At 37.4% G+C, this 27,076-nt stretch overlaps 2 protein-coding genes across 2 annotated transcripts; one reads left to right on the forward strand and one right to left on the reverse strand.

The window, feature by feature from the left end:
* The first annotated feature begins 6,074 nt into the window (after positions 1-6,074).
* amx (TM2 domain-containing protein 3 almondex) lies at positions 6,075-12,129 on the forward strand. Its single transcript, XM_071584593.1, has 6 exons — positions 6,075-6,327; positions 6,397-6,467; positions 6,573-6,707; positions 6,797-6,918; positions 11,682-11,825; positions 11,912-12,129. Exons 1-6 carry the CDS (start codon positions 6,249-6,251, stop codon positions 12,045-12,047), a joined length of 687 nt encoding a protein of 228 aa, XP_071440694.1. The 5' UTR covers positions 6,075-6,248; the 3' UTR covers positions 12,048-12,129.
* On the reverse strand, positions 12,124-19,107 carry LOC139691401 (uncharacterized). Its single transcript, XM_071589201.1, has 4 exons — positions 17,155-19,107; positions 16,794-17,082; positions 14,836-14,956; positions 12,124-12,207 (listed from the first exon to the last, which is right to left on the reverse strand). Exons 1-4 carry the CDS (start codon positions 18,482-18,484, stop codon positions 12,124-12,126), a joined length of 1,824 nt encoding a protein of 607 aa, XP_071445302.1. The 5' UTR covers positions 18,485-19,107.
* Positions 19,108-27,076: the final 7,969 nt, after the last annotated feature.

Below are 27,076 nucleotides of genomic sequence, written 5' to 3' on the forward strand. Positions count from 1 at the left end.
GTGAGAATGGACATTAATTTACCCTTAAATCATAATAAGTTGTGTTCATAATAAATAAGTAAGACAACAGATCAGCATTTTGTGATTGTGACATTGTTTTCAGTATTCATATTGACATTTTCAATATATTCTCTCAGTGCTGAATATCTAATTCAATTATGCAGGAAATTCAGTCAAACACTAGCGCATATTTTTGTGTTTGTACTTAACGATTGCACCTTTACTCCCTATGGTTAATCTCGTATCATTTTTACTCATTGAATACCATTTTCTCTGCCCTCTTTATTCTTAACCTATATTCTTTCCCCTTTTTGGGTGTTTACTTTCTGGCCCTCGCAATGCACTAACTGGGTCGAGCATTGGTATGCTGACTGTAGATTACTAGGTTCAATTCATGGTAGATGCATTTGAATTACCCCATTTAAAATCCTAGCCATGTAATTTTCTAGTTACTAGAACTTCATTGGAAACTGAATGGTTACAATGGGGCAAGGAAATGACACCCCTCACTTGTCATGTGTGTATTTCTCATGTTCTATAGCTTCATGCAGGGTGAGTCCCACCTTGCTGATCAAACCCAACCTTTGGGTTGATTGCTGTACTTTGTCTTCACTTGTGCCTGGGACATTGATCTGTCACTCTTGTGGACATAAATCTGGAACTAGGAAGAAATTTTCAACCAAAATCGAAAGTGGATTTCAGATATTCGAAACAACGTGAGATGGAGAAAATTTAATAGCCACGCATGGAAATTCCGGGTGGCCATGGACCTGGAAAGTTATGCTAATGTTCTGAAATTTTTGTTTGGATACAACATGTATTTGCTCCATACCCATGCTCCAAATTAAATAACCTGCCTTCCCATGTGAGTAGTATATTCATCATCAGTTTCAAAAAATGCATGGCTCAAAATACGAGCACGTACATTAGGTCTGTGTAATTCCTGCACTATCACACATATAATAGGAAGCAACCTCTCCTCCTCTGACTTAAATCTCAAAAAGTCCCACTGGCCATCTTCTTGGCCTGAATGAATTCATTATCACCTGGAGATCTAACAATAGTTTAATTTCACATCTGGACCCCTCTGCCAATCATCCTTACAAAATGAACCGACTCTTGCCTTCCTTTTACCACCTTACTTTCCCTCAATCTGTAAAGCAATCATTACTTAATCATAATTTTCCCAGTGGTGCTGGTCTTACCATTGAAGTGATGTTGGACATTTCTCTTTTTCTCTCTACTTTTCCTTTCTTTAAATCTTTCCTTAAACACCCCTAGCCCCTCTAAGTCTACCCTTACCTTCCATTCACTACAGATCTGGCCTGGTGACCTCCCAATATCTTGTGCTGCTCTGATGTAAGTGCCACCAACATCTCGCTGGTCCTATGCCTGCCTATTATCAAGAAGAGATGCTTCAGAGGGCTATTGACTTCCATGAGTTACTATTACTTTTCAAGTCCTCTCCTTTCCCTAGTCTGACTCCTCATTTTTCTCAACTTCACAGCCATTAGAATTAACAGCCTGTTTAGCTAATATTATTCCCATTTGGCCATCATTCAATGTCCCTTGAATATGCATTTGCTTATTTACCTGCAAATAAGCTGCAATTGCAGTACTATCATTGAGCAAGCTACCCACGCCATTGGAATAATAATCGCAGTGCAAAGTGCCATGGCTGACTGGAATACGAAAGGCAATGCCAGTGTTCCTTATCAGCACCATTGGAGGGCACTTGTCTCTATTTAAAAGGAATGTTAGCTTATTTTTGTGAAAAATTTGGTTCCCAGGAGAATCTAGACTTTTAACTGACCACATTTTAATAATGATCTCATGGTCTTATCCACCCATAATGCAAATGAAAATTTCAGAAATTAAATCTGGAAACAATTTCTTGAGTGTAAAAATCATTCGCCTTGACAGGGATGATGATTTTTACACTCTCAAATTGTTCATTGTAATGTACCTTTAGGGGATGGCACCTTAAAAAGTTGCTTTCTAGGCATCTCCCGCAGTTTCTTGGAATTAATCAGGAAATGTGGAATTTTCAATTTAGATTTTTATGGCCTCCCTGGAAATAATGGTAAATATGTGGATCTACAATTTTTGCGAGGAGTAATTGGGTGGAAATGAAGGTTTGAAGTGATAAAAGCCAAGGATGAGAATTCTTTCATAAAAGTTGGGAATCCCTACTTAAGATTCATTTAAATGTATCGTTTTTTATTACCTAGTGTACAAAATATCCCTTTGTTGCTATTCGAAAACTTCCACTAAGTTTTGCCCCTAAATATAATGTTTCAGGGGTAGACTAAGTTAGTGATACTCCATTTTGGTGTAATGATTTAAGGTCATCCATAGGTTATTTTTACTTTTGATGCATGATGTCTCAGTAGATAGCTTTCTTAATAAAACCTAAAATATGGTCATATCTGGGAATTTAATGAAATAATTGACTTTGTAATTCCACACACTTTATTTAAAAACACGACCCAGGTTTCGACGTTGAACGTCATCATCAGGTGGTCCTCATAGAAGCATGCTGGCTATATATACCTTCTGATCATAGGAGGGGGGGGGTTGGTCAGAGAGGGAGGTTGGAGGGGTAAAAAGGTTACAATGTAGCTGGGAAGAAAAGAGAATTACATTTTTGATTTAGAAGAGTGGTAGGTCTAAGAGTGGGGAGTGGGAGGGATACAAAATTTCGTTGGCAAGATCATCTTTCCAACGGACACATTTCAAAATTTCTAACTGCTCCAAAGCATCGAGCCTTTGACCTTTTTCTTCAAAATGAATAATTTTTGTCACAAAGTCACTTTTGTGGTCACTTTCGATGAGGTGCTTTGCAAAGAGGGATGTTATGTTCTTATTTTTTTACACATGTTTGGTGTTCTTTAATCCTTTCTTTAAATTTCCATCCTGTTTGCCCAATATACTTTGTGCTACAATCTGAGCACTTTAACTCATACACTCCACTCCTCTCGTTTTTGGGAACTTTGTCTTTAGTGTGAGAGATCAGGTTCTTAAGGCATGAACCACTGTAAAAGGCACATTTAATTTTTTCTTTAGGAAAACTTTTAATTACTTTTTGAGAAATAGTCCCAAGATATAGTATTCTCCGCCATTTGGCAGTGGGATCTTTTACATGTTCGGGGTTGTAAATGTGGCTTAAGGCTATTTTTGTAAGTTTATTCCGGTAAAGTTTATTTATTAGATCTTCTGAATAACCATTGTTTACTGCTAACGTTTTAATTACATTAAGTTCCTTATTTACTACTAAAAAAAATTATATCTGGGAACATTGGCTTTTGCCTACCTTAGCTGGTCTGGAATTTGAATTGAGAACAAATCATTTTATAATTGTGCGTATAATATTTTTTAGAAAACATATTACTCTGATGACTATATCAACTATTCATTCAGCTGAAACAAATGTGATTGGAGAAGTATTTAATAACTAAATTCCCACAACATGATTACATTTTTTTAAAATTTGAACTAGTTTTTTGCCTTCACAAACAATTTTTTTTGTGAGTGGCACACTGCACCTTAATCTGGTGATTTTGTAGTGTTTTATTTTTAACTCTCACAATCATGTGCAAATGATTCCCTGGTGGCACAGAACGATAAAATTTGAAAATAGCTGAAAAAATTATTTTCCAATTTAAAAATTTCGACAAAATTTATAAATGGTGTATTAGTCTACCTGAGATGAATTCTGAACTAGGTTCGGTCAAGCTCTGAACAGAATCATAGATGACCACTTGTATTATTTTTTGGACTATTTTCTTGCATATGAATTTGATTTCAGCTCCCTCTCAAAATCACACAAGCATTAATCCTCCCCAATAAAGCCACAAGTCTTACAAACGAAATTATACAATGTCTGTATAATTCTGCCATGCAGATTAAAGGTAAGTTTAAATTGCATATCAATTGGCACTTTTACCCTCACAATAAATATAATACTTTCTTGTGAGGGGAAAAGGGTACTATTTTTGGGAAAAATTGGTTAATTACTGCCGGGGCATCAAGTTTTCTACTGCCACAAGGATCCATTCTCTTCCCCTTTCAATTGCTTCAGGCCAACATCCTGAATAGCCAACTCAGGTCAGCAACTGCGGAAGTTCTTCTGGGAGTCAGTAGGAAATAGTCTGTTTGGACGTGTCAAGAGATAGCAAAAAATGTCTTAATGCTTGAGGGAACACAAAATTGACCGCCTTTAAACTGTCTCAGCACAGAGATACAGGTAAATGTATAGTTTAAAATATTAGGCAATAAAGCAAATGACAGTTGAAAGCTTTCTCAAGTATTGGAGCCAGTATAAACAACCCTTAAGGTAGCTGGAGAATTATCGGTATTCCGTACCATCCCCTCAACTACCAAATATCCATTTATCCAAATTCATATTTTCATTGGAAAAACAATTCACAGCAGTGCTTACTAATGAAACACACCCGTAAAAACTACATGCATCTACTAAGTTCTTCCATCACTTCCCTTAAATAAAGGAACCCTACGGACCATTTAACACATCTACATGTGAAGAAAGCTCATTCGCCATTCTATAAACTCTTAAGGTGGGAGGCAACAGTCACTCTGTTGCAATAACAACAATTCCTCTCTATGGAGATCAAAGGTCGAATGTAGAGGAATAATCTTCCCATATCAGGCTACCTCAAATTTACCCATTTAGCTGTCTCCGTTATCTTAGCTTACATTTGAAATTCTTTACTGTCTCATTCCTTGGAATAAAAAATATCCTCATAATCAATTTGAAATAGAAGAAGAATGGCTAATTTATAAAGAAAAGAAATTAACAAAAAAAGTCGATTGTATGTTCCTCAAGTGAACTGGCTGTCCTATGTGAGTTGGGTTGTTTTCATGTTTCTATCACAATTAGGAAGGTAGTTGGCAATCTTGAATTGAGGTTTCGAGATCAGTGATACAGATGGATAGCGCTTGCTATCAGTTAAGGATGCACATAAAATGCAAAAATAACAAACGCTTATACCACGTGACATTAGACAAAAATTGGCGGCTTTTGAAAATTGTGATCCACCATTTTTAATCAAATATGTTTAGTGGACAGAAAATATAAATAACAAAACTCAATAATCATTTGTTAAAATGTTTATGAGTTTAAAATTGGCGTTCTGTGTACTTTTCCCAGATTATTAGTATCTCTTTCTCTTATTAACATTATCATTTTTACACAACCCGCATAAATTGCCTTTGCTCTACAAATTCTCAATTCTAGAGTTACGGATGGTATAGTACTAAGTCATCTATATTTTATAGATCAAAACAACATTTGGATCGATTAAGGTGGGTTAGTATACCTCTATAACTCACCCGATAACTGATTACAATTTCTGCTGTTGAAAAATAATTCCCTTCCTAGTTTAAATATAATTATTGCTGTAATCAAAGTGAGGGTCTGCTATCGATTCGTCTTGTATGAGCAATGTCCACACTGATAAAAACTACTTTGGACAACATGAAATTATTTTTGACAATGTTATTACATACCTAATTGAAATGGCTTACAAAATCTTAGAGGGAATCAACTATCATAGTTGAGTCTTTTACTTCCATTTGGTATTCTGATAGTTAACCTTTTAGGTCTATCCTTTAAGAATATTTTAAAACAAAGTTCATTAAAACTACTAAACCTTTTAAATGTTGTATTTTTCCTTGGTCAATGACTTAATTAAACATATCATTTACAATTTACCCTGTATCATTCCGTAGTCTATTTTAAAATCTCTCTTCATCAAAATTTCTTTTATTCATTCCTTATAATTCATTTCTGCGCTCATTTTTTGAAATTCCTTGTCTCTCTCTCTAAAGAGGAATTCGTCAGACGAGGGGCCGAGTAGAGACACGGCTTTGGTGCTTATCACGTCTTAACATTGAATTTCTTTTCACAAATATATCGCTACACAAGCATAGCACCAGTTAACTCCCGCAGAGAGAAAAGTTACTGTGCCTAATGTCACATGATTACTCCATTTCTCATGTTCGCTTCAAAACGTTGACGTCATGCCCCGTCTGCGTAAATGCTCGAGGTCTATTGGTTGTCTTCAACAGCTGGTTTGGAGCATGATTCTTTTGTTTATTGTAATTACAAATTGTTCGTGGTGGGATGGTCACAGTTCCAATAACTAAACAATGGGACTTGATCAATATCGATGCAGATTAAACATACGACCACGTTTTGCTTTTATGATTTATGTTGAAACATCGGAATGAATGGGAGCTTGGGCGTGTTACTTTTTGTGTTAATATTTATGTTTCGAGCTTCATGTGAAGAAGCAAGTGTTGAAGGTAATGATTAATTATTAAATTTTAAAATTTTATTTTGAAAGGCAGTGGTTTACATATTATTCTTTTTAGGTGAAGATGTGGAGGTGAAAGATGCGAGAGAGAGAAATGGGAGTGATATTCTGTCTTCGTCAATCTCGAGTGTGAGTGAACACACTGCCATTAACTGTTGTTAACATGCCATTAACGATTTTGTTGGAAGCATTCCTTTGAAAATCATATTTCATTTAAATTACATTTATTTTCAGGCCGAAGAGCACAATTGCCCCACTGATCTGGAGTGTTATAAGTTAGGTGACCAATGTGTTAATTGTGACTTTAATTATAGTTGTGTTTATGGAGAAAAAACCAATGTGACTTGCCAAGCTGTTGTGGACTGTATTGTAAGTATGTGAAATAGTATTATTCATAAAATAATGAAAAACCCTACTGGAGTGTGTACTTATATGTTTACGGTTTCCTATCAATTTAGGGAAACAAGAAGTTTAATGTGCCAGTGATATGCCGGTATTGCTACCAAACTGAACCCTGGGAACATAGATGTATTCTGAAGGGAAATTGTAAGTCAGCTGCCACTCCTCGGGGCTATTATAGGTATGTTTGATCACTGGGGAAAACATTGGGATATATTTTGGAGCCAGCGTACTTACTTATTAATAATATATATCCGGAATGGCTATTTGTTTGACCAATAAAGCCTTTTAGTACGCGAATTACATTTGGTGTTCTATGGAGAATGTTAACAATAGGAATTAATTCTAGGCTGTTACACCTGTTTTTTTGTGTGGACACATACATCGCCGTGGTACGAAATATTTTATAGGATTTTACCAATAGAAGTGGCCCTTAAACTAGCTGGAATACTCAAGTCTCATTTCCTGTTGTCTTATGGTGGAACAGATGAATGGTTTTTAATTTTTTCATATGCACATTCTCTACTAGCCGTTTCACTCACCTATATTTTATTCCTCCCTAAATTTAGCACATTAAAAGAATCCTCCATGATTTGAATTTTCTTGTCAATGCCTTGCCATGTGGTGGGGCATTTCACACTTCTAGTCTATATTCATTTAGGAGATGGTAATAAGTTGGCCAACCCCTTCAATTTTATCAGGACTTAAAATGAATAAATTTTTAGTTATATTGTAATTTTCGATCCGCATTTCTTAGAATTCATTATTTTTATGTACTGTCACTATTTATCCCTTTTTAGTATTTGTAATGCACCCCAAGAACGTTTTGTTTTGCTTTCTTGACTGCAAAAATTGAACAGAATTAATACTTTTTATACCCTTGGAAGGAACCAAAGCAAGTGAACAAGCCGTCATGAAATTGTTTAATTCCTGTTCATGCCATTAATTTGGCCACTATTTCCTCCATCTCTTTGTTTGCCCTGCATTCCCAAAAAAAATTCAAACCACTTCTTTGTCCTTTGTCACTTCAGCAGTTTCATACCAAGTCCGTTGATTTTTGCCGATTACTTTCCGTGTAATAATTCCGATTTCCATTTACTTTTGCCTGTCCATGTCTTGCTGCCAGAAACATGTCCCTTAGTGGTACACTCGCTTGAGTAAGGAGTGAAGTTTTGGTTACCAACAGAAATATTTCCTAGGTTTTGTTGATGGCCGTTGTGAATGCATTGTTTTCATTGTGTTTGAATTGTGCAAGATAACAGGTGAGGGGAATGAGGATGTGATAATTAAGTCGAAGTGCAAATAAAAGCATATAATACAATACATAAAGAAACACCAGAGAATTTGGGCCTTACTAGAGCACACTCCTGCCACAAAATAAAATTTTCCTGTACAAAATGAATCTTTAACAAAGTGAGCTGAAAATGTTAGATTGAAGCTGACACTGAGGGTAGGGCATTGTTTGCATTTGATGTTTGCAGCATCCAGAGAGGGACATTAGGTAAGCTGATTTTTAATGGACTCTGTGGTGGTTCAGCAGCCTTTCCACTTCTTCATTCAACCTCATTGTAGATAGCTTTTCAGACTTCAGATCAGTTTTCATTTTTTTAAATACGCAAAATTTTCTTCCATTTAATGCGTCTAATTGTAAGTGCAAAAATTGTTTAGAGGTTGATCATCTTCATTGTTGATTTTTAATGGAATCATCAACATGATAAGTGATTGTGTTGATGGTTTTTCACGCATGATTTTGCAGTTTATCAAAACTGCAAAATATGAAACTTATAGAGTATATGGCAAGTTAAATCATTTCATGAAAAGACTGGTGAATTTAGTAATTAGTGAGTGAAACTTGTGTCCAAGCAAGTATGACCAATGTTCACATTTAGGCACATATTGATTTTTTGGTTCTCATACTCAACAATAAATGTGGAGTGGTTACTGATCATAACTGAATTTCTTCAGAGACTTAAAATGTATCGGTTATCATTTGCCATGTGCATTATCCTCAACGGTCAGGGGCCAAGAGAAATGCTAAATCTTAAGTGGCACAAGGTAAGGAACTTACCAAGTCGTTTATCATAAGTTAGGTTTTGATGGACCCTGTTCCTACACACTGCTGCTCTTGTATGGTTACCCAAAAATTATTCACTATACCATATATTTTTATTAGTAGAAGTGTACCAGCTTGGGATAGGTTGGTACAGAATAGGGAAGGGAAATTACCGCAAGCTTTTATTTCACAGAATGCACAAGTAACCTCATGAAATTGAGCATGCCACAGGAGAGGGCATAATAACCTAGTAGTTAAGAGTTTTGCTGTTAACTGGAGAATTCAAGTTAAATTCCAGTGATGTTGGATGTCCTCAGCCTTATGCAAGCTGTGTGATTTTTTATCAATCAGAACTTTTTATCCCTTCCATAAGTTGATGTGATAGAAGCCCTTGTGCATTGCATTGACTCTTAGAGCTGTACTGGCAAGGGTAATTGGGATCAGTATGTTGCAGTAGCTAATTTGCTGGCTTCCCACCCAGAGGACCCAGGTTCGAATCCTGGAGGCAGCAGCTATTTTTCAGTGGCATCCCAATCCCTAATAAGTTGCTTTGTGGAGAGCATACCATCTGTTGTATGGGACGTTAAGCCGTGGAATCCTTGGTGCCTTTCGTTGAGAGTAGGCTAATGCTGATGCAGGGTTTCTCCCCACCCTTCATCCTTTCCAGTCCATCCCTTATGGTGTAAATGACCTCAGCTATCAGTCGCCTCCAGATTAACTACTACTACCGGCAAGGGCAACAATACTTTCTCCTAGTAGAGTCACCCATGCCAGACGGGTTGAAGAGGGGTATCAGATGAAAGCTAGACCAAGTAATGAGGTGTCTACAAAGGCATCTAACTCCAGAGATGGGGCCGACAAGTTGTCATGTGGAGGAAGATTTAGAGTTTGTACAATAAATTAGGGGAAATAATTGGGAAGGTGGTAGAAAGCATCTAATAGTAATGGGGAACGCTGTGGCAGGCAAAGGTAGGGTTGGGCAAGAGTTAGGAAAGGATGGCTTAAGAATGAGAAATGCTTGTAGAGAGAAAACAGTGAAGTGTTGCCTAGAAGAATGGGTTTTAATATTTAACACCTGACTCAATCTTCATCACATGCATCTGTAAACATGGACGAAACCGGATATAATGGTTTGAGATGTATTTAGAAATAGCAGCATCAGCTCACAGCTTGCCAGGTGGGTATGGTGATTTGGATTATATTTTAATTGTCTTGAAATAGAATTTAAAATTCAAAGGGATTAGGAAGGACAGGAGAATTCCAAATTGAAACCTTGAAGGAGGTATCTGGAGCAAAAAGGAAGGAGTACCTATAGCAACTTAATATCAAAATGAGAAGATAGTGGAATGAAAATAGTTGGGGAAAGATAATTGAAGTGTAAAGAAGGTTAGAAAGAGCATCAAAAGAAAAACATGGAAATGGGAGAGGATGAGAGAATAAAGAAGCCATGGAGGATAGAGAAGATGATTAAGAGGATGAATGGAAGAAGAAAACAGAAGAATGTGAACACAGAATTGGGGAGGAAAATATTCAGAGAGCTAAATAATATAGTTAGGCGAGAAACTAATAGGGCCACGGAAATGTGAAAATATCAGTGTGAGGATCAGCGAAGAAATGTCAAAGATGAAGGGAAAAGTAGAAGTGCTATGTAAGAAGATAAGAGATGGTCAGCGCATAAGCCAGGGAAACGTATAGAGTTCATATGAGATGAGTTATTCTGGTATAAGAGACAGCGAAGTTATTAATAGAGCTAGAAGAGATTTAGGAAAAGTGGAAAGAATATGTAGAAGAGCTTCATGGTAGGCTAAGCTGACAAGTTTAGAAATAATATGAGAGGGTTGAGGATAGCATGGGTCTAGGAGTACTGTGTAGCTGGATAGAAGAAATTCTAAGGGAGATGAAGTCAAACAAGGCAGTAGCAATACATAATACCCCCACAAAATTATCAGAGAGTTTAAGGGGAAAATGGAAGGAAGGGATTCTTTGAACTATCCTGTATTATGAGGAAGGAATTTAGACAGAGGACTTACTTAAATAAATTTTGATCCTCATCCTGAGAAAGAGTAAAGTGGAAGTATTTGAGGACTATAGAATGATATGCTTGATTTCACATGCAGCCAAGGTAATTTCAAGACACGTCGATGGAAGGTTGTGAATTAGTGCAAACAACTACCTTGGAAAATATCAGTTTAGAATGGAAAGAAGAATGCATGATTCAGTTGCAGTGTTGAGAACAAATGGTAGAAAAGCGGTGGGTGAAGGGGTGGATGGAAATTCTATGGAATACAGTACACCTGAGGGAGAGGTGAATTATTTTTAAAATATTATTATCAGATGGCTGAGGTATAGGGAGGAGCAGGAAGATTGGCAATGATAGGGGGGAGAAAGATAAGGTTGCCCACTATTGCTGGTACTTTTCAATATAAATAAATGCTAAGGAAATGTGAAGGGTGGCATGGGAAGGGCTTGAGAATAAAAGTGGGAGGTGAGGTCATTAAATTAGTGACCTTGTCAGGGTTTCCTATTTTTATGACACTTGATTGATGTTGGAATGCAATTTGTGTGGTGCTCTTTATATTGTTAAAATACTGAAATATAGGTATTAAAATGCTTCAATGGGGGAGAACATTATACTGATCATGTCTCTACAGTATAATGGCATAAATATGCATCAACTATGAAATATAATGTTTCAATTCAATGTAAGAAGTGATAACTTATTTTAACATACAAAATGGAATACTTTGTCAGTTACTATTTTTTACAAGTCCCATGTTAAAACCAATAATTTTTTTTTTCTCCATTTGTTTTTTTACCACTCATGCTGGTGACATTCTAATAAGGAAATGTTTTCAGTGAATTGAATTGGGCTGTCTCTATTGTACTTTCAGAACCAACTGCACTGTGAGAAGCGAAATCAAATGTTTAGGGCACAGGAGGTTCCTTAAAAATGTGCATTGCAACTGGACTGGTGGCTACAGGTGGAGTACTGCTTTAGTACTTAGTATTACTTTGGGAGGCTTTGGTGCTGACAGGTATGTTCTATCAAGAAACATTTGACGTTCTTGCCTCTTTATTCCATCGAACATTAGTGTTGATTATTTAATTTTTTCCATGGCAGATTTTACCTTGGTCACTGGCAGGAGGGAATTGGTAAACTTTTTAGTTTTGGTGGACTTGGGGTATGGACCTTGGTAGATGTGATGTTGATATCAATACATTACCTGGGCCCTGCTGATGGGTCCCTGTATATTTAAAATAAATCTCACCCATGGTTTGACACTTAATTAACTTCTGGGAAGTGAATTACTATCAATAAATAAAATCCAGTTTTTAATGTCCTTGAATATCCTTTATTTCATCCTCTATTTGTAGCAAAATCTGAGTGTGTTGGTTTTCGTACTCATCATAATTAACCTGAAAGAGAGAAAAGAAAGGAACTAGGAAGATAAAAAAAAGTCAAAGGTATTTTTATGAGGCTCAATTATATCTAGTGATGGCATGAAATTTTTTGAGTTGACTGATTATTTGTCATAAATATTTAAGCATATTGCCAATATGCAACCATAAAATATATTCAGTGGACTCTCTGAAGTAGACTGGTTTGATGGTCAAGCAACTTGAATCTTGATTAAATAATTCAAGGAAAATCTTATATGAATCTCAAGCCAAAATATGAAATTATACCCATTTGAATGTGGCCATCCAAACCACAAGAAAATGATTAAAGTCCACTAGGTATTACATTCCAACAAGTTGGTACGACATATAGGCCAGGCAATAATTGAAACAAACCTGGAAATTTTTTAGAATAGTCACTATTTAGGCAGCAGGATCATTAATGACAGAAGGAACATGAGGGATATAGCCAGTAAGAAAGGAATGGCAAAGAAGGCTTTGTATCAAAAGAAGCTGCAGCTGCGAACCGCAAACAGCACTGGTATAGACATAAGGAAGCAATTCGTTGAGAGTTATATGTGGAGTCTACTTTTCTGCAGTTATGAGACCTGGATGATAAGACCAGCGGTGAAAAGAAATCGGAGGTGATGGAAATGTGGTGATACAGAAGAATGAATGCTGAAAATAAAAGGGATCAAGTACCCAATAGAGAACTTCTTTGAAAAGCTTAACAGTTTCAGGCTTAACTAGGTGGAATTCCTTCATGATGAGGACAGAGGAAAAAAACCATTGCTATCCTGATGCACACAAGATGAATGATGCGCAGTATCAAAACCATGGTTGTGCAAAACTTTTTATGTGGAATAGCAAAGTTTTTTCTCTACCCTCATTAAGTTATTTGAAGGTTGGGTGAAGAGAAAAGCCCATGCAGGGCATTTACAAGAAGAAAAGGGATATTAATCGGACATATCCTTAGGCACAATAGTTTAATGAAGACCGTAAGTGAAAGAAACATGGGGCAGAAGAATTATTGAGGAAGGCCTAGGATGAACTACGAGAAGCAAGAAATGGAAAACATTAGTACAACAACATATGTATGAATAAAAGATTGGTAGGTTACAGATAATCTGCAGAGCTGCTAAAAACCAATCCTTGGATAGATATCCCGTAATGATGAATGAAGTTTTAAGTCAAAATGAATTTCTGGGAATAAGAAATAACACTTTCAATCTTTGCCTTCAATGATGAAAATCGTTCATGCATTAAATAGGACTCACTACTATATGTGGCCAAAGAAAGGTAAGCTTTTTCATGGAATATGGGGATTGACCAGAGAGAATATTCTATTTGTTAAATATAAATTTATCGTCCTTATTCTCACAAAAAGTAAAGTTTAATAATGCATGATGTGAGCCATTATTTTGAGCTTCAAATCGTACACTCTGAGGGCGTTGAGTTCAAAGCAAATGCCTGACAATCAGGCCAAATGAACATGCAGGGTTGAATAGGCTGTGGAGGGAAAAGAATATTGGCCAATTGAATAAATATTGACTAAGCATAAGCAGTGAAATGAAAGGACTTAAGAGAAAATTACTGGAAGTGTTTAACTGTGACTAGACTAGGCCTCCCTGGGAAAAATGCCAAAAGAGTGCTTATATAACAAAGAAAGAGAAGGCACTACTAAGACACAAGATCCTCCCCTCCTGTGTAGTAATGCTAATCGGGACTTCAAAACCACTGTTAGTGTACCACTCAGCAATGTTTAAAAAAAAATGTTGCTGATACGCACAACCTTAGAATAATGTAAAGGTTACATTCTAAAGCTATGGTAACTTGGAAGGTCTTCACTGAGTGGCTCAATGAAGTTTTTGCCCCTAGTGCGAATAAATTCTGAGATGAGAGAAAAAATTATCCCTCAAGGCCCTTCTGGTGTTTAGCAATGCTCTGAGGTACCCTCTAGGATTGGAAGATGATTTGAGCTTGAATATGGCTTTTTTTATGTTGCTGAACTTTAGCCCACAACATCATTCCTCTAGTCCAGCTCATAGACAAGCAGGTCATCCCAAATTTCAATGAGATTTACACAGTTACATATCTAAAGATGCTTTGAGGTGACCTCAGAGGCGGAGTATACCCTCAGGAATTTTTGAAAATATCAATTTAATATCGTAGTAGTAGTTATTAGGGTAGGAAACCAACAGCAGAGGTCATTTGCACCAGAATGGGTGATTTTGTTGGGGTAAAATATTTAAGAGGATGGAGTAAGAATGAAGAGAACTCGAGCATTGGTGTTAGCCTGATCTTAACAAAAGGCACCAAGGGATCCGCAGTTTCAAGTCCCATCCAATGGGCAGCATTCTCACTGAAGTGCTCCTAAAGTACCTCGGTCGGGGATAGGGATATCATTGAAAAATCTGGCCACCACCTGGATTCGAACCTGGGCCCTCAGGGTGGGAAGGCATTACCATAGCTACCGCATTATCCTGATCCCCCACATTACTCTGGTCATGGACCATCAACTTGCCAGGCCGATGCTCTAATATCGAGAAAGACTTAATACTTTGATCATGGCTGCTGATTATGAGCTGTCAGAGTTGCACGTATGCTGAAAAAATATCACCAAATTTATAAAATAAAATCACTTACCAGTATTACATTATGTCCTAATTTCCTCAATAATCTCAATTTCAAAAGCATCAATCCATTTGGAGTGCCACTTTCATGGAGGCAGTTTGTGTCGTCAAGAACTTCCACATTTATCAACTTCCTGAAAATAATTAATTTGTAGTACTTTCAATTTATTGTTATTTTTTGTTTTTTGAGCAATTTTTATCACTCCTATTGATATTCCTTGTACTAAGGTGTGTTAAATATGTTGGTTGGCCGAGTTTTGGATCTCATTGTTTTACCGAATAAATACATTAGTGTTAGTTTCTAATTTATTTTTTTGTGAATTGTTTTAGGTCGTAACTCCAACAGATCAAATAAACAATATTACACCAAGTCTGTTGAGAAAATCTAGAAGAATTTTTGTGAATTTTGTTTGGTTCAAGGCTATGAAACGTATTAAGATTTTTTTTACTGTCCCAATACCATGGGTTGATTGATGGCAAAGATTCAGTCAATAATTTAATTCTTCACACTTATACTTATTTACGCAAACAGTTAAATGCATAAAATAAATTTCCCTGATTTAAAAATATATTTCAAGTAGCTCGGAGTGTATCACGAAAGTCTGCTTCTTTTTTCTGATTATTTCAGGCTTTGGAGTAATGAAAAATATTTAAGATTAAACAAAAATCAAGCTCTGGCTCCATAATTTTTCTCTGTACTACAAGTTCCATATAAGTGAAATACAAAAAGTACAAAATAAGTTTTTAAGATGTTTCAATTATATACAAGGTCTGTTGGGAAAGCACTTTCATTTCATTAACATAAAGAATTTCATGATGCAGCCATGACCCAGGTTTTCTAGAAAAAGGTCATAAACTGGAGATGGTGGGGCTATGGCTATGACCCTAAAAAAAGCCCAATCTTAGTAATGGTCAGTTGAAGAGATGAAGGAGAATGCGACAAGGCAGCTGATGACCATTCCGAAAAATGACTTTGCCAATTGCTTTGAAAAGTCAAAGAGATTCTTGGATAAGTGTGTGAGGTCCCAAGGGGAGTACTTTGAAGGGGAAAACTAAGGCCTAATTGTTCTAGGTAGGTTATTTTTCTCAAAATATTGCATGGCTGAATATTTTCCAGACAGACCTTAAACTTAGCTTAACTAAATCAGGACTGAACAATAACGTTTTATTTTACCTACACTTCAAAGATTCATTTCTGACACTGTATTCTTGTACAATTTAATCAGTTAAATAAATCAATTGCCCTGAACTATTATCATCCATCAATTTAAGGGTCCCCAGTGATTTTACCAGATGTATTGAAATATTTTTCTCTAAAAACAAACAACTTCTACCATAACTCCACAATCAATAGATTACAACATCACCGTAGCTTACATCTATGGACATTCAATTGTTCAATTCAATGGACATTTTCAATATAACATTCACTAACTTAAATTTGCCAAATGAATAAATTATTCAGATTTATTCGTGCTCTTTATGACTTTAAATGTTGAATAAATTGGTAAAAACCCATCACATGATTTGTTTCCATTTATTAGTCCGTAATTAACTCCATGTTTAAAAATTGAATGATTTGAAAAAATGTACAATGCTGGTCCTATTTTGAGTGTAAATGCAACTGTTATTATTGTATAAATAATTATATTCTATCAACATGACTTTATATATAAAATGTGTGTTCTTATGTGAACCTGTGAAATATAGGATTTCCTAAAAAAAAAGTCATAACCCTAATATTTATAAGCCAGCAGTGAGAACATTGCCGATGCATTTTGTAAATCCATGCCTAATGCTACATAACTGATATCTGAGCTCTCATTCCTAGAATCTTGGATGATAAAGATCTTTGGACTGATCCCCTTCCCCTAAAAGACTGTGATGACATTCGTGGATAGTGCCCAAGTTGTGAATTTATCTGAAACAACCAAGTATTCTTCTAGCCTAGTCTGCTTGTTTGTTCATTACCTGCTATAGTTCTTATTGGGAGTCAATAAGATTCCGGGAATATTGAGATGTGGCAGCGAGTTCTCACAGGTGACATTGATAAAATCCAGCATGCATACTGCATTTCTCACATCCTGGAAAACTCTGTTTAGAAAAGGCCTATGCACAAGTAATTTTTCTTCTCTAGGATTATATGCCTCTTTCACTTGAATTTTTTTCAAGTTGATGCAATCCATAGATTCTGGTGACTCGATGGATATACATGTTAAAAGGAGTTGTAGACGTGCCATGTAACGTATTCTTTTGATATCTGAAATAGAACATATTCCCAACTAGTGAGATGTATCGAAAGTAATGCTTGAAAGCTATATTCAGTACTTACCATGTAAAAATTTGTTCAACTCCTCAGTGAAAACAAAAGGGAGCATGTTGAGTGGTTTATATCCCATGATCCATAATGAAAGCACTGTATCCAACAAAATGTGTAATTGTTTACTGTAGACTCCATGGTTAATTTTTTCCATTATAACTGGAATTATTTTGCGTTCCAAAATATTCTCCTCAATTTTGAAACCAAGGTAGCTTGTTGCCCAGAGTAGCCTTGCCAGATCTTTAGCTCTCCCCTTTCCTTTTTCATTATGTGGATTATAAGCATGCTGGCCATCTATACTACTGATAGCAGAACCAATCAGATAATTCATAAATTCTTGATCACCATACAAAGCATCTGCATATAAGGCAATAAGATGAGTTTTAGCAGCAAAATTATATATCTTTAGAATGTGCTTGTCTTTAACCAGGCACTTCTGTGTACTTTTGAGGAAGTTCCAGTTGTGAATCTTATTATGACGCATGGCCTTCAATACTACCACTAAGTTCGCTGGATCCCAAGCAAGCTTAGTAATATTTTTTACCACAGTTTTTAATAAATGTTCAGTGAATGTGGGGCTAATTATCTGTGAACTAGTTTTGAAAGCAACTTCTGAAATGATGATTATTTCCGAGGTTGATAATCCATGGAGTTTTGTCTTATCATTACAAATGATATTCAAACTTAGAGCCACTATCTCCTTAGCATTGGGATCCTTTCGGGCGATGCCCGAACAAAAAAGTATTAAAATAACTGCGGAGGTTTTCATTGCATTTTCTTTAATATTTTTCCTGAAGTTGTCCATAAGTAAGCTGAACGACTTTGATAACTTAAATCTAGTCCCAGCCAGTGCCAACCAGCAATAATTCAGTTTCACAGCCTCTTCTATGGACAAATCAGGTATTTTTTCAGAGCATACGTCATCTATGGCTTTTAGTAATGTCTGATGATGATTTGAATGCTTCACTACATTAGCCTCACTCAAGAAAGCAATGAATTGGAATAACTCAGCCAAGGGCAATTTTCTAATTTTTTGGGTAAACTGATGAATATCAGCGACATGGAAACCGCTATTCTCACGCTCGGAGAGTAGGGCATACTTAATGATGAACTTTTCGCGAAGATGCTCTAAATTTTCTGGTCGCATAACGAGCGTTCTGTATTTTGGACAAGTTTCGAAAAACTTGAAGAACCTGTATAATAACGTGTCCGGCATAATATCGTGATGAATGTAATTCATTGGAGTACATAAATAGGGCACTGGCAAGGTTTTTTTAGGATTCAGTAAGGCATTTTTGGCCCAATGAGCGCATTTAATTGTAAGTCTATTGAAAAGCCGCATGTCGGACAATCCTCCAGTTGATAAATATCGGATGGATAACTATTTTGTTATTTAATATTGTACATTCCAACGTATGGCACGATGAAAATTTGTCACTCCAAGCACGAATCCAAGACGTATATCACCGAAACCACTATTTGCTGTGTCCCCGTCGTACATACTTTTCGTCAATACTGACGACTACTCAAATTTCATGGGACCTCGGTTGGCGTTGGCTACTGCTGTATGTACATACCAACATAACAAAGTTAACAAATGAGCATCAAAATTCGTTACTCTTGGAAACAACACATACTGAAAGGCTGGGTGGTGGCGGAGATACGATGCTATTGGGAATTTTAAACGAGATGAATGGCTATTTGGTTTCATGATTCTGCTGCATAAGCTTTGCTGCCATATCTTCTTTCTGAATCGTTTCCAACTGCATCTGTAAGTTGTTGGTTGGTCTCGGTATTGGCGGAAACTTTAAAAGTTTATAGCGAATGAAATGTGGAAACGGAAGCAGTCAAATGAGATTTTTTGGGGTTTGCGATTTCTTTCATTAGGGAATTTCCTTCTACAAAACATCAGTTTTAAAGTATTGCCAATAATGTTTTCCTATGATCACATAATTTGGGATTTGGTGAACCTTTTTCTTCTTAGACTGGACTGACAAGACTTGAACAGTTTCTAGCTCGAATGTCGATGTAAGGATACCGAAAAAATCAATGCTGCACTATGAATATTGCCAAATTCTGATTAATTTTATGTTTAAGCTTATACACGAGGCAACATGTAGAGAATGTTTAAATTAAAAATCTTGTTGTGACTTTATATGGGATGTCAATATACTTGCTGAAAAACATCCGTAAGAAAAGTATTTTACCTGGAGAATTATTGTATGGACTCGTGATTTTTAATGTATACCTAATTCTTAAGGCGTGAGACATCCTTTTCTTGGCAAGGTATAATTTTTGACTAGTCACTCTATGTTACATCATATGCATTCAGAACGGTTGGAAAATTATTAATTTTCTCAGTGGAGTAACGAATCAAGAAGGTTTGGAAACTGCAGGGTTATGACAATAGTATAGCAAGAAATAATGAGCTCTACGGCCTCTCAGTTAAATAAGGGGGGGGAAGAAACTCCAATGGCCGTAGTAGTTGGTCGCAACTCTCTTGTCAGACCAATTGTTGTTGGTTTAACGGGAACCACGTCAGGGACCAACCACAACCTCTCGACCAGAATACCCTCTGTGGTGGTTTACGGGAAATTAATCCGCGTCAGGGACCAACACACAGCCACACACACACACTATCCTGACTGAAATCCTTCACGAGGCTGTAGAGAAGACCCCGTTAAAGATTCCAGGATATTCTCAAGTACGCACTTTGTGACTGGCGCAGACCAATCACACACACAAGCACTCAAGAAACACACACTCAAAAGGGCCCAACTTCTGGGAGAATCTGGACACAGGTAAAGAGCGCAACCGAGGATATCGACGCATATCCCTTTTGAGTGTGTGTTGCTTGTGTGTGCGTGGTGTGTGTGTGTGATTGGTCTGTGCCAGTCACAAAGTGTGTGCTTGAGAATATCCTGGAATCTTTAACGGGGTCTTCTCTACAGCCTCGTGAAGGATTTCAGTCAGGGTAGTGTGTGTGTGTGGCTGTGTGTTGGTCCCTGACGCGGATTAATTTCCTGTAAACCACCACAGAGGGTATTCTGGTCGAGAGGTTGTGGTTGGTCGCTGACGTGGTTCCCGTTAAACCAACACAACAATTCATCTGACAAGAGAGTTGCGACTAATAATTATTGGCTATTGGAGTTTCTTCCCCCCCTTCTTATGACTATAGTAACTCATCAAACTAGAAGTTTTTCCTGGGTCAACATAGTACCTTTGGAGGATCAGCGTGGGATTAAGAAGGGCTAAGTAATATATGAATAGCCTCTCAAATAAGTCTAGTTTTACTTTCCCAACTCAAGGAAAAATATATCCCTGCCATTTGAATCATGACTGTTGTACTTTTATTGCAAGGGTTTCCTCTTCGTTGTGACAGAGGCTCTAACGGTGTTTGTTTAAATGCATTCGCACGCCATGCTGTTAGAATTAAGGTAATAGAGAGCGAATGTTACTAATCTTTTAATCTTGCTTTTTGGAACACTAAATAATGGAGAGTGACGGATGCATTATTGCAATTATTTGCATTTGATAATTGCAAGTATCACCAGCGCAGTGGAACGTTATCTTTAATTCCTAGTTCATATAGTACTCAAATAGAAATACTAACTAATTACCTACCCATTTAATCCTTACTTTGGACACTGTGAGAGAAGTTTCGAGATTGATTACAGAATAATAATTTTTTCCCACAGTTATCAACCTTGAAGTCGTGTTGATAGGTGGGGGTAGAGCTCACCACAAAGCACGGTAGGATGTTCCTTTCCCGGTGCCACCTGTGGTTTCCCAGGAAGATCTGGTACCCGAAAAATCATTCAGATGAGGTGAAGACGTTAATGAAAATATTTTAAAAATATACCCAAGATACTAAATGAAATGGTTGTGAGTAAGTTTCCCTGTTTTGTCTCGACGGGATAAAATCCGAATACTGGGAGTACGAAGTAGAAAGTCGGAGCGTAAATGTCACCGAAGTGTACGTATCCGTCAATAGATGGCGCAAGCTTCCAAATTGGCAATTTCGTGTGCATTGTTAACAATGATGTTGGTACCGGTGTTTCTCATTCGTTAACGGTAGGGGGACTAAACAATTTCTCTTGATCGGAGACTATTCGCGCGCTAGATTATTCAATGAGTGGATAACCTTATTAAACTGTCTCGTAATTCTCACTAGTCAAACTGGGTGCAACGATGAGTACATCATCGAAGTAGAGCGTGGCACACTTCACGCAACGGGAAAAGTGACTTGCCAACGTAATTGAAACTAGAAACATCAGACATAAGGAATAAGAGAGGAGATTCACTTGATGCGGCGAGAATACCAATTGTGAACCTGGTGTTTGAGAGGTGGTCTTCATCAGGAGAGGGAGGCTGCAGCTGTTCCTATTACTGGTGAGGCGAGATACTTTCCCTTAGCGCGTATACAGTGGTGCCCAATCAGTCCAGTTATAATGGATTAAAATAAGTTTGCGGTTGTTGGACCTGTGCTCGAATGTCTTCATTTTAATTATTCCTCATTGGCTAATAAGTGCTACCGAATAAGTCCTTGGAATGGAATTTGCTGAACGTTAGGGGATCATTGACGCAATACTTCATCCCAAAATACTCTTTTTTATATTGAATTCATGGAAATTGTACTGGACTTGATCTACAATTTTTTCTCGCTAAAATAATGTATTACCTCTCAGCTAATTTAATGAATATTACAAAGAAAGAAAAGAAAATAACAGTTGCGTTAAGGTCCAAGTTGCTATAGCAACTTGGACCTTAACGCAAGATATAAGATATTGCTGGTATTGCTGGTTTTGCATTTGGAAAGTATAATTTCTCTGGTATCTGTTTACAATTTAAGGGAGAAAGAAACATTTTTTTATGTCGAATGCGATCTCTTAAATGACCTGGATCAGTAGGTATTAAGGCGGTAAGGAATCAGGTCCATTCGCATTACAGAAAAAAGGTAATTGGGTTGTTCTCTCTTATAGCGTTGATATTCAATCGTGTATAGGAACCAATTACACTAAAACTGATTTTAAAGTGACGCTGTGGAACATAACCCGCAAATTATGTCTATCAAGCTGTTACTGAATTTCTCGGACAGTTAGCATGATGTATTTATCAACGTTGTGTAGTGTTTAGGCGACTTTTTCAAAATCTTTAAACGTGTGAGAATCAAATCTTCTGCAATTAGTGGAATAATGTCAGGGAAGGCGCAAGCCGTGAATCCGAAGTTTCATAACCGAAAACTCCCCTCTTAATTTACTTAGAAGACGATGCCTTAGCCTATTCACGTGTTTCCTCTAATGACCGCCAATCCAGTTCGTCTACAAGGGCCGTCACACTTATTTACCGAGCTAACGTTCACATATAGACATCGATATTCCCTTCCCTTTACGTTAATAATTGTCGTGGTCAAACCGCAATGGTAAAAACAGATTGGCTCAAGCATGGACGTTGTGGAGAAATTAAAAAAATACTCGAGTATTCTTCCGCATCTGTCCGAAGAGTTTCTTACGGGATGGTTACGAAAAACCTGAGCAAACAAAGCGAAGTGCCATTTTCCTATTCTAATTTGCTCCAAATCTCAGTAATGTAAGAATGAAAATACGTCAATGTTATTCATTCATAAAAATGAAGAGGGAACTAAATAGAGCAATGTTTTATAAGACTATATCCTGCAATTACGATTAAAACCAGGGGCTTCATATAATAATGCTTTTCTTTTAATTAGTTTATAACCCGATGTTCAAACTTTCACCGTGGGAATTACTTAGTTCTGGGAGATAAACGCGACGTGTCTCCTCTGCCTATACTACTGTAATATTAAGCACTTTTTTACTGCGGCAAACAAATATAAAGTTGCGAAGTGTCATTCTCATCATCCGGTGACGAATTGTGGTCCTACCAATCTCTCGTTCTTTCAGTGGAAACAAACTGTAAAACATGTGCAATGAAATTCCTCCTCGGAAATTAATTTAATGATTGAAAATGAGAAATATATGTATCTCTCTATGAAGATTTCCGTGGGTTTAGAAATGGGGATATTTATGTTGCAGACGATCAATGATACGTTACTATTGAGAAAATTTTTTTGCGGAATACTATAGTTACGTAACCTTTTTACTTAAGACCGGATTATGAAACGGATCAAATTGCATATGTTTTCAGCAGTGGCGTGACTTGCGTTGGGACCTGCGGTCTGTGGTCCATCCACAAATCGCTCCAATGACCCTCTTTCAGCCCGAGAAATTATCGCATTAATTATAGTCAGTTACTTATCCAAAACTAAAAACTTGATATAATGGAGTATTGTTCATAAAACATCATCGTGTGTAAAGTAAAAAATATATACCCGGACGAAGTATTCGAGATAAGTATGCAAGCCACTTTATTTGTTGTGATTTTAATAAGACAAGGGTTGACATTTATTGGCTGAATTAAACGCTACTTTCATCATGTCAGGTTAGACAACAGAAAGCTCGCCTGTAAAAATAAAGTATTGCAATGAACCCCCCCATTTCCGCCCCGTGCACACGATAGCGTCCATTCAATAATATATCCTCTGAATAGTTGAAATTGTTTTTTATCTGAGACGATTAAAAGTTAATGAATATCGCTCTATCTATCAGAGATATCCCAATGTACGATATCCATAATTTTGTTCAATAAACCTCTGTACAGTATTTAACTGACCTCTCCTGAGATTTAATCCACTGTCATTTTTCCTTGAGATTTTTTTGGGAAGAGAACGAGAGCATAGGATCCAAAAACAAAAGAAATTTCCTTCTTAATTTCTGAATATTTTTTTGAAAGTCACCATTATCTTAATCTAAAACGCACTCTGATTTTTCCTGCTTGATCAGAAAGTAATTAAAATGAGGGAACTTATCACTGAATATCAATTTATAGAATCGAAGTCCTTTAAAAAACCGAGTTAACCTCGAGCCGACACGACAGTTTTGCTATCCCAGTATGCGTTTTCATTTTCAGAAAAACTTTCCGGTGAGTCAATGGTACATTTGTGGACGCTTATAGTTTCCAATCACCAGGTAATTTTTGTTAAATAGTTTTAGGACAAGGGATGGAAACTTATTTTTCATACAGGTTTCTAAAGCCTGGATCCTTTTGGTTGATTTACTGGAAACAATCCAGCAAGAAAAATAAATATCACTTTGGCATATTTAACGAGTGTGAGTCGCGGTATTCCAGGGGTTGAACTGCTGACTGTAGGCCCCGGGTTCGATTCCCGGGCATGCTTTCTGGCCACCCTCAGCTCCACCAAAGCTATGTGATTTTGTGGGGAAGCAGATCTTCCTGGGAAAGCATAACCGGTCCAAGGTTCGGAACTGGCTCCCGTACCCTGATATGTGAACACGTCGGGATTAGTACTGGGTGAACTCTACCATCACCTACCAAAGCGACCTTCCAGTTGATTACTGTGTTATATTTAATGAAACAGGCTGCTCGCGAAAGGACCAGGTTTAATATATGACTACAGCAGTATTATTATTATAAGGTAATCTACCGGTTAAGGTAGGTTTTTGGATGGACAGCTCCTAAATAAATAGTTTGTGACTCCTAGCAAAACACAACATCCTACTCTACATCAGGTCTCTCTTCATCTCTGAGTAACTTCTCCCTCCCTTCATCCCGTCCAACATCCCTATCCTGTTCCTTCCCTTTCCTCGTTTGCCCAACATTCTACCCTCTATCACAGTCTTCAACATCCCACTGCCGGTCAATACCCCCTTCAGCCACTTTTCCTGCCTCCATAGGATTTCTCCCAACAAACCCCTCTCTTCGATCACCATACTAAGTACTTCCTCATTGTTTTCTCCTCGGTCCATTTCACCTTCTCCATTTTTCTCCACACCCACATTTCAAAAGCCTCCAGTCTACGTCTATCCTCCTGTTTCAATGACCACGTTTCCGCGCCGTACATAGCTACGCTCCATATCAAAGTTTTTACGGGTCTTTTCTTAATATCCTTACTCAGCGTCCGTCTCATCAACTCCCTCCTCCTTGTGAAAGCCTCTTTGTCAGCTTAATTATTCTCCTTACGTCCCTACTACTTTGACCCTGTTGGTCCAAAACACTTCCGAGATACGTTAACTGTTCTATCTGCTCTAGTTTTTGCCTTTCTATATTAATGTATAGCTTAGCCTTTTACTTTCTAGAAAATCGCATTACCTTTGTTTTATTATTTTGATTTTCATCCCATACCTGTCGTACTGAATTTCCAATTCACTCAGCAATGCTAGCAACCCCTTGGCTGACTGACAAACTAAAGCTTGGTCATCAGCAAACCTAACTGATTTTACGAATTCCCCGCCCACTTTCATTCCTACCTCCAGTTCTTCCCATGCCTCTTTAATCATTTCCTCTGCATAAAGGTTGAACAGCAACGGTGATAATGGGCAACCCTGCCTTACACCCCTTCCTAACACTGCCCAACGGGATTCCCCGTTCCCCACCCGCACCTGAGCAGTCTGAGACATGTACAGGTTGCGGATTAGCCTCCTTTCCTTCCAATCTATTCCTATTTTCTGCAATATACTCATTAGTTTTTCCCAATTCACTCTATCAAACGCTTTTTTGAAATCTACGAAACAGACAAATACCTCCTGGTTTTATTCTATATTCCTCTCGATTAATAATTTCATTACTGCAATGGCATCACGCGTACCTCTCTCCTTACTAAACCCAAACTGATCATCCCCTAAGTTATCATTTGCCCTACTCTCTATCCTTTTGTTTATGATCCTGAGAACAACTTTAGCTGCGTGGGATATCAAACTTATTGTCCTATAATCCTCACATGATGTAGCCCACAGCAGTATATTAACAGAATATTTCCATACAGGCTTGCGTAATTTAAGCGGTAACCCTCTAACCCTTTTTAACGTAACATGAGATCCATTTGGGCGACGAATTTGTTTAAGCTGGCGAAGTCGTCCATTATCGCATGTAGCATTTAGGAATAAACTTTATCGTCGAACAGGCGACTTGTATTGTTCATGCTACGGTAAAATCGTTGTGTATAATTATAAAACAGTCGTACACTCGAAGAAAAGTATGAATTCGAGAAAACAAAGAAAAACTCATTATTTATTATGGACTAATAAAAGCGGCACAATGCGAAAACATTGTCGAGTAAATAAATAGAAAGAGAATGAATTCCCTTCATTACGACGGAAATGCAAATATGGCCAGAGTGTAATAAATAAGAAAACTCACTTCTGTGCGTAGGAAATGCAAATGCGGCCCTAGAAGTATTGAAAAAAGTTCAAAATTCACATCATTGGGACAACTCGTTCCTTTACTCGATTAAAGTTGAAGAGATTCATCTTAAATGCATAGTCTTTAAAAATGTCAATGTTAGTCTTCATTACAAATTTAACTTTCGAGCCTGATTGCTCAAAGGATCGTATGTTGGCGCCCGTTCACTCGCGAAAACGGGATGTGAACTGGCTGGAGTGGCGGGAACCTCGGAAAGAAGCCGCTAGTCTGAAGGAGCTGGCAATTTCATTGCGGTGTCCTCCTATACGGTACTGGGGTATAGGAGGGTTGGGTCCATCGCTTCGCTCCGAAGATATACGAGGACTCGTATAAGGACTGTGTGAAAAATAAGCAAATTAATGAGGGGAAAGTCATTCATTGCATATCTAAGTACAAATTGCTAAAATTCTTCTTAAGAGCACCCTTATGTATAGACACACCAATGCCAGTGCCTACGCCAGTTGTGTTGTATGGTTCCTGTAAGGCAGGATCAACAGGACCCTCGTTCAGGCACCTCGTCACGGCCTCTTTGACATAATCCAGTGGTCCAAAATGGCACTCTAAAGGGTTACCTTCAAAGGCCCTTGTCTCGTCACCAGTAACCACCCATTCTAAAAACTTCGGGTGACTTTCACCGTGGTCCAAGAGGGAGGTCCAA

The sequence above is a fragment of the Hetaerina americana genome, unplaced genomic scaffold, assembly GCF_022747635.1.
Source record: "Hetaerina americana unplaced genomic scaffold, ioHetAmer1.1.p SCAF_1, whole genome shotgun sequence".
Classification (NCBI taxonomy): domain Eukaryota; kingdom Metazoa; phylum Arthropoda; class Insecta; order Odonata; family Calopterygidae; genus Hetaerina; species Hetaerina americana.

Excerpts from the sequence above, each read along its gene's own strand:
- amx (XM_071584593.1), top strand. The coding sequence starts at position 6,249 with ATGAATGGGAGCTTGGGCGTGTTACTTTTTGTGTTAATATTTATGTTT. Across the intron at positions 6,328-6,396 it reads TGAAGAAGCAAGTGTTGAAG|GTGAAGATGTGGAGGTGAAA; the intron begins GTAATGATTAAT and ends TATTCTTTTTAG. Across the intron at positions 6,468-6,572 it reads TGTCTTCGTCAATCTCGAGT|GCCGAAGAGCACAATTGCCC; the intron begins GTGAGTGAACAC and ends ATTTATTTTCAG.
- LOC139691401 (XM_071589201.1), bottom strand. The coding sequence starts at position 18,484 with ATGCGGCTTTTCAATAGACTTACAATTAAATGCGCTCATTGGGCCAAA. Across the intron at positions 17,083-17,154 it reads GTTGAACAAATTTTTACATG|ATATCAAAAGAATACGTTAC; the intron begins GTAAGTACTGAA and ends GTTCTATTTCAG. Across the intron at positions 12,208-14,835 it reads TAGGACATAATGTAATACTG|GTTAATTATGATGAGTACGA; the intron begins GTAAGTGATTTT and ends TCTCTCTTTCAG.